At 31.8% G+C, this 7,543-nt stretch overlaps 2 protein-coding genes across 2 annotated transcripts; both read left to right on the forward strand.

The window, feature by feature from the left end:
• The first annotated feature begins 119 nt into the window (after nucleotides 1–119).
• On the forward strand, nucleotides 120–1,058 carry LOC127684498 (olfactory receptor 4F6-like). The gene has a single exon (XM_052181413.1). The coding sequence runs from the start codon at nucleotides 120–122 to the stop codon at nucleotides 1,056–1,058; it is 939 nt and encodes a 312-aa protein (XP_052037373.1).
• A 1,200-nt stretch (nucleotides 1,059–2,258) lies between these two features.
• Nucleotides 2,259–5,686, forward strand: LOC127684879 (olfactory receptor 4F17-like). The gene is made up of 3 exons (XM_052181668.1): nucleotides 2,259–2,443; nucleotides 2,863–2,896; nucleotides 4,715–5,686. Exons 1-3 carry the CDS (start codon nucleotides 2,259–2,261, stop codon nucleotides 5,684–5,686), a joined length of 1,191 nt encoding a protein of 396 aa, XP_052037628.1.
• The last annotated feature ends 1,857 nt before the right edge of the window (nucleotides 5,687–7,543 follow it).

Consider the following 7,543-nt stretch of genomic DNA (forward strand, 5'->3'; position numbering starts at 1 on the left):
CAATATCTCTGATACAGTGACTGATCTTAAATTACTAACATTTAATCTTACTATGATGCCTTAAAATAATTCATCTTGTCTTTCAGGATTTTCATGTATTTTCCCAACTTTCTGATGCAATGGACGAAGTGAATGCTTCTATTGTTCCTGAATTTGTTTTGCTGGGACTTGCACAATCATTTGGAACACAGCTTTTCTTTGGCCTCTTCTTCTCCTTATTTTATGTGGGAATTCTTTTTGGAAACCTCTTCATTGTGTTCATAGTGATTGTGGATTCTCACTTACACTTCCCCATGTATATTCTACTGGCCAACCTTTCACTCATTGACTTGGGCCTTTCATCTACAGCAATTCCTAGGACAATATCTGATCTTTTTACTGGTTGTAAAGTCATTTCTTTCCACAACTGCATGATACAAATGTTCTTCATTCATGTGATGGGTGGAGTTGAGATGGTACTGCTCATAGTCATGGCATATGACAGATATACAGCAATCTGCAAGCCTCTTCACTACCTTATGATCATGAATCCAAAAAAATGTATAAGTTTGGTAATAGCTGCTTGGGTCATAGGGATGATTCATGCAGTGTCTCAGTTTCTGTTTGTCATAAATTTACCCTTCTGTGCTCCCTATAATGTAGGAAGCTTTTATTGTGATTTTCCAAGGGTCATTAAACTTGCATGCATGGACACTTATAAACTGGAATTTGTGGTCTCTGCCAACAGTGGCTTTATTTCTATGTGTACATTCTTCTTCTTGATTACATCATACATTTTTATCCTGGTCACTGTACGACAACATTCTTCAACGGATTTATCCAAAGCATTTTTCACCTTGTCAGCTCACATCGCTGTAGTGGTTTTGTTTTTCATACCATGCATGTTTCTCTATGTATGGCCTTTTCCGACTAAATCGCTTGATAATTTCTTTGCTATTGTTGACTTTGCTCTCACTCCTATCTTAAATCCTGCTATCTATACTTTAAGGAATAAAGATATGAGACTGGCCATCAGAAGGCTAAGTAGACAGGTTTTAAGCTCTAGGCAATTTACATAGTAAATCTTATTAATGAAAACACAGAAAATGTGATAAACTATCAATATTAACAATTAAAATAAAAACATCATTTCATTGGGTTTATAAACTTTGGAATGCACCTGCCAAAGAGTTCCAATTAATATGGAGATAAAATAACTTCTGCTGGTTACAAAATAAAAGTGTTATATGTTTTCCAATCAACATAACTAAATATTATTTGTTTTAAATTTTTGTATTGTATTGAAGTATTTGTATACATGTAAGTTATTATAATCAGCAATTATTACACAAACTTTCACACTTTTTGTTTGTATAAATTAATGTGCACATATGTATGCAATGAACCTTTATCAGCACCTATATGCAGATGAGAACATTAGTTATTAATATATATTTCTTATGGAAATTGTATGGATCCAATGGATAAAATATAGGTTTATCTAAACCAATAATTTTGGTTTAAAACATATAAGTAGGATAATCATCACTAATAAGATTTTTGTGTTCTTTTCTTACCTACTTTTCAATGATAATGTATACTTTCATTTTTGACATAGACTTAGTATACTTTCATCATGTAATATCTCTGTATGTACCTTTTATATAATCACATGACTTTGTTTCCCTGGTAATCTTCCTCAAAGAAGTTTATGATTAACATAAAAAAGACAAGTACAAGTTAAAGTATTTCAGAAGACTTAATGTCTAAAATTGTACCGCCAAGATCTGAAAAACTTAGTAAATGTGCCAGCTCTCCAGCTGTGGTGCTTGGGAAGAAAAATGTGTTTGAATCCTTCAGAAGAAACCCAAAACACATAGTGGTCAAAAAAGCACAACTTGAGACAAGCCTTGATGTATCAAGTTTCATGTTTCTTGCTTCTTAGATGTGATTTAGATAAACCTAGCTGTTTATCTCAGCTCATTTACATATGTTCATGGTAAGTAAAGCTTAAAAATCCAAACTCATATGAATTGATATTTTTAAATTAGTCAGGGATTTTTTGATATGTTCTTCACATACTGACTATCAATGTCTTTGAATTGTCTTTATAAAATTGAAATATTATCATTCACTGCCTTATTTATTTGTATAGATGCTAATTTTGTAATATTTGTTTACAATGCGAATTTGTTTTGCAATCACTCTCAGATTGAGATGGTAAAATTATCCAGTGATCCAAGAAACTGCAACAATGTCCCTTTACTCAGGAATATACCATGCTTCTCCCAAAGGTCAAGGGAAAACCTATGACACTGAATCAGTCTGCCCTTAAGCCTCAGGTTGTTTCTGGATCCTCCATGGGCTTATGGTTACTTCATAAATGCTTATCATTAGCCAAGCAGTTTGCTCAAGAGTACAATTCATATAAAAGCCAATCTCCCAGAAATATGAATGCTTTAAGGTGTGTTTAGGAGGGACTCTGTACTATTCTGTCTGTTGAGATTACTACTATCTCTCAAGTTATGAAAGAGGTAAGAATAACAAAATTGACAATCAGTAGAAGCAACTATGGGTTATAATTTCATTGGTAGTTTAATGCTTCTATGAGTAGAAACTCACTCTGCAGAAATAATTTTTTTTCTTTAAGAAAACAAATAAAAATACTATTGCTTGTATATTTAGAAATGTTAACATGCTAATATTAAAAAAGAAAACCCTTATTATCAGTGTTCTAGTGCAATAATTATTAACTTCTATGCCTAAATTTACTGATTTAACATTCTTTCCCCTCTATGATGTGGTTCTATTGGGTTCTTCTTACAAAACAAAACAATATCCTAGTATTTTCTTGTTCCATACCATTATTCTAATTAATGCAAGGGAAAATAGTTTTGAACATTTCTTTAACATAGAAGTCACAAATATAGTTTACAACTATGGAAATCCTGAGAATATTAATTGGATTATACCATTTGAAAACAGAAAAATGAAGGCACAGGAATTTTCTTAGTTCACCCAAAATCAAGTAGTGGATTACTGCCTAATTCCAAAGCCCTGATTCTGAAAATCTCATCCCCATGAGTCCAAAGATGTTTTCCTTTTAGAAAAAACCAAGGTAAGACATGATTATGAAAAGCACAACATTATAATGATTCAACTCAAAGGTTATATATTGTGAATAGTTTCTCTTTAATCATGGTTAGCCTGTGGATATTATAGTAAAAGCAGTACACCCAGCCTTAAGATGAGGAGCTGTGCTTAGTATTATTGCAACATGGTATGACATGTTTTATTGATATATTGTTAGGTCTGCCATTTTCTTAAAGTAAAAAAGGAGGAGAGGATTTTGGGTAGAGGGCAGACTGTGAGGGAGAAGCTGTGTTCAGCATATAATATATGAGAAAAGAATAGATTTCTAAAAGAGATGCAAAAGGACTCTTTAAATTTGAATGCATCATTACATTCTCCTAAAACTTCCTACATATTTTCTAGACATTTCCAAAAAAGGTCTGTTTGTAAAAAAAAGACCATCGATGAGGAGTCCATGTTGTCATTTTCCTCTTAGAAATATAATTCTGATCACTTCTCAGCATTTTGGCTAAGATCAAGTGTAGAAATATAATTCTACAGATCTGACCCATAGTGAACCCAGAATTTCTTTGTTTTTTTCTATAAATATAATTCTTAAATTCTTATTTTCTACTCTGAGAGATTTTGATATTCAGCAGGTGAGAACTCTGGAACCATCATCCTTGGCATATTTCTCATTGAGAAACAACCTGGAATATTTCCTTCCCTACCTTCTTTTCCATTCTCAAAATGTTTGAAAAATTTGAAACAAATGAACACTTAAAATATCTTTCATTTGCATACTATGATTCTGAAGAAAAGCTTTCATGAACTAGACAAACCATAATGTATCTCACAACAGAAATCCTCTTTTTGACTATTATCAGTTTTGGATAATTATATTTATACTTGATTAAGAAGGCACAAACCAAAAAAATTATATGAATTATTTTATGATGAGATCTGTCTTTATTTTGAAAAAATAGAACCAATAAATTTTCAAGGAAATTTTTACACAATAATTTGAAATTTAACTGGGCAAGTGTAATGAAACAGTTCTGGACTAGTGTAGAGATAATTATGATTTCTAAGCACAATATGTTTGATTGAATGAATCACTAATAATAAATAACAACATTATCCCAAGATTAAAGAAATATAATTTTCTATATTTCCTAAAAGACATTACTCATCAAATCTGTCTCTATGAAATAAATTTCCACTGTGTGACCTTGTCATTTTAAATCCTGTATGTTCACTTATTTCTGTCCTTTTTGTTTTTCACCTTTAATTTCATATTAGTAAATATTCTTTTTTCTTGAAGACTTTCACATAAAACAATGTAAGGAATGTTTTATTCATCACAGTTTATTTGGTTGCTTTGTTTTGTGTTTAACATTCAGAGGTAAAGAAAATATGTCTAGGATGAGAGTCCAGAGAGGGAAAGCACAGATAGTACCATCTTGATAGGAAGGAGTCTACTACCATGGATACACAGGAGGCTTGGACATCAAGTAAAGCAAAACCAGTATAGTTTTAATTAAAAGTTTTGATTTTTAGTTTGGGAATTTTTAAGCAATAGATCATAGCAAGACCTTAATAAGTGAACAGGTATAAGAATTTGGATATAACAACACTGATTTTTTTCATTGTCTTCTCCAAGGCAAGTACAGAGACTCTCTTCTGGAATGAATCAACATGGGAAACAAATCATTCTGTGGTGACTGAATTTGTTTTAATTGGACTCTCCAATTCTCGGGGACTTCAGATCTTTCTGTTTGCATTCTTTTTTGTTTTCTATGCAGGAATTGTGTTTGGAAACCTTCTTATTGTCGTGACTGTTACCAATGACTCCCACCTCCACTCCCCTATGTACTTCCTGTTGGCCAACCTCTCATTCATAGATTTGTGTGTGTCCTCTGTCACAGCGCCAAAGACTATTGCTGATTTTTTCTACAAACAAAAAGTCATCTCTGTCAAGGGCTGCTTTACACAAATATTCCTCCTTCACTTTTTTGGGGGGAGTGAGATGGTGACCCTTGTAGCCATGGCCTTTGATAGATATGTAGCAATTTGTAAGCCACTAAGCTATACTATAATTATGCATGGCAACATATGTGTTGCTATTGTGGCTACTGCATGGGGAATTGGCTTCCTACACTCAGTGAGCCAATTGGCCTTTGCAGTGAACTTGCCCTTTTGTGGTCCCAATAAGGTTGACAGTTTTTATTGTGACCTTCCAAGAGAAATCAAACTTGCCTGTGCAGACACTTATAGGTTAGACATTATGGTCATTGCCAACAGTGGTGTGCTCAGCGTGTGCTCTTTTGTTTTGTTAATCATCTCCTATGGTATTATTCTAATAACCATCCAGCGCCGACCCTCTGATAGGTCATCTAAGGCTCTGTCTACACTGACTGCTCATATCACAGTAGTTCTTCTGTTTTTTGGACCTTGCATCTTCATTTATGCCTGGCCCTTTCCCATCAAGTCATTAGATAAATTCCTTGCTGTGTTTTATTCTGTGGTCACTCCTCTCTTGAACCCCATTATATACACACTGAGGAACACAGAGATGAAAACTGCCATGAGACGCCTGAGACAATGGAATTTAAACTTTTGTGTGAAGTCCTAGATCTCCTGTAGTGATAAGATGGCGATAATGAGTAAAGCGTGTTAATACATTATTCAGCAGAACTTATGTCAATTGTAAAGTCTAATTTTACCTCACTTCGTAATTGTTTAAGAAGGTTGTAACATTTACACAACTTATTCTATGTGAATGTATAAGTTTTTATATAGGTTCAAATTTAATAACATTAATTCAAAATATCTTTTCACTAGTTTTTAAACCAATTAAAAGTATTATCATGGTATTCTTTGTGTATAACTGAGACTTTCTGGATTCTTTTGTGTTTGAGATAATAAAAGATACAACCTGGACTATTTTATATTAAACAAAACTTTATTTTGTTCCTTTTCATAGAAGCATAATGAAAGAATTACTACTTAACTAAATTAAGAAAATGTACTCGATGATATGAGTTAAAATCTTAATTACAGAAATTTACGAAAAATATTTCTAACTGGTAACGATATATCATTTGTCTCCTACTACTGTAATAAACCATAGTCTAATCGTACATTTTCAAGTGTAATGTGGAGACTGAATTTAGTTTTAAAATGGTGAAAAAAATGAGGGTACTCCAGCCACTTATGTTGACACAAAGCACATGACTTACATTCATCTATCACTTTTCATTGTAAGAATTTTCAAGTTAAAAAATGCTGAGTTCAATTCCACTTAAAGTTTGCTACATATGATTATGGGTACTTATTTATCTTTATAAAGTTTGGATGTCATATTAATACAAAAGAGATTATGATATATATTTCCTATGACTATTATAAGAAGTAATAAATTGGAAGAGATATGTAAGAAGATATAAAACTGTTACATAGTCACTACGCAGTGAATATTAGATGGTATTATAATAGCCATGCTAATCCTCTATGTTAGCATAATCAAAAGTTTTTATGCATTAATTTTTCAGAACATAGATCAGGAACATGACATATTTCAATCTTAGTAGATGGCCATTGAGGGCATTATAGTTACAATTGGAAATATCTTCAATTATATGCAATGTGATAGCAATACCTTTATAAGCAAGAATGTCAAACATATATTTGTGTAATGTACACATATTCTGCCATCATAGTAAGGAATTCTAAATATCAGGAGAGAAGTAAAGGAGGGACTATATGTTTTAAATGTTAACAGTTATTCTGGCAAATTTTCACCTTTCTATTAATTGACTTTTATAAAGGCTAAAGTTGAACATCACAGCTCTGACTAAGAATCAACATAGCTGAATAATTATAATCTGAATGAATGAATAGAAATGGAAATTCAGAAAATAAAAGGGTCAAAATTGTGCCTACTCAAGAGAAACAAAATAACTATGAGGCCACTAAAACATATGAACAGATAGTCTCTAATCAGTGATAAAAGAGTTATTAATAAAGTGGTAGAATCAATAGGATACTTGGGAAAAGAAGGGATTTGAGCTATTCTTTGACCTATTCATTATACTAGAGAACAATTTCTAAATGAACTGAAGATGTGAATCAACTTAAAAACTGTACAAATATTTCAAAACATGAACTAATATTTTTAGAATACACAATGTATTAAATGTCTTAATAAAATTAATTTTAATGTCCTATTAGACTATTTAAAAAGAAGGTAAATGAGACAGTTAATATCACTCATGGAGTAATAACTAACAAATAATAACAATAGTTATTTTACATAATATAAGTACCTTTCACAAATCAACAACCTAATAAAATATTAGCAAAAGTTTTAAATTTACAGTGTTTACATAAGATGAAACCATATGTACATGAAATATTGTCAAATTGCTTCATGATAAAATATATGCAAGCTAAAATTTCATCTAAATATAATTTCTGGCCTTTAAGGTGT

The sequence above is a fragment of the Apodemus sylvaticus genome, chromosome 5 (assembly GCF_947179515.1).
Source record: "Apodemus sylvaticus chromosome 5, mApoSyl1.1, whole genome shotgun sequence".
Classification (NCBI taxonomy): domain Eukaryota; kingdom Metazoa; phylum Chordata; class Mammalia; order Rodentia; family Muridae; genus Apodemus; species Apodemus sylvaticus.

Excerpts from the sequence above, each read along its gene's own strand:
- LOC127684498 (XM_052181413.1), top strand. The coding sequence starts at position 120 with ATGGACGAAGTGAATGCTTCTATTGTTCCTGAATTTGTTTTGCTGGGA.
- LOC127684879 (XM_052181668.1), top strand. The coding sequence starts at position 2,259 with ATGCTTCTCCCAAAGGTCAAGGGAAAACCTATGACACTGAATCAGTCT. Across the intron at positions 2,444-2,862 it reads AGAAATATGAATGCTTTAAG|GGAAAATAGTTTTGAACATT; the intron begins GTGTGTTTAGGA and ends AATTAATGCAAG. Across the intron at positions 2,897-4,714 it reads AACATTTCTTTAACATAGAA|GCAAGTACAGAGACTCTCTT; the intron begins GTCACAAATATA and ends GTCTTCTCCAAG.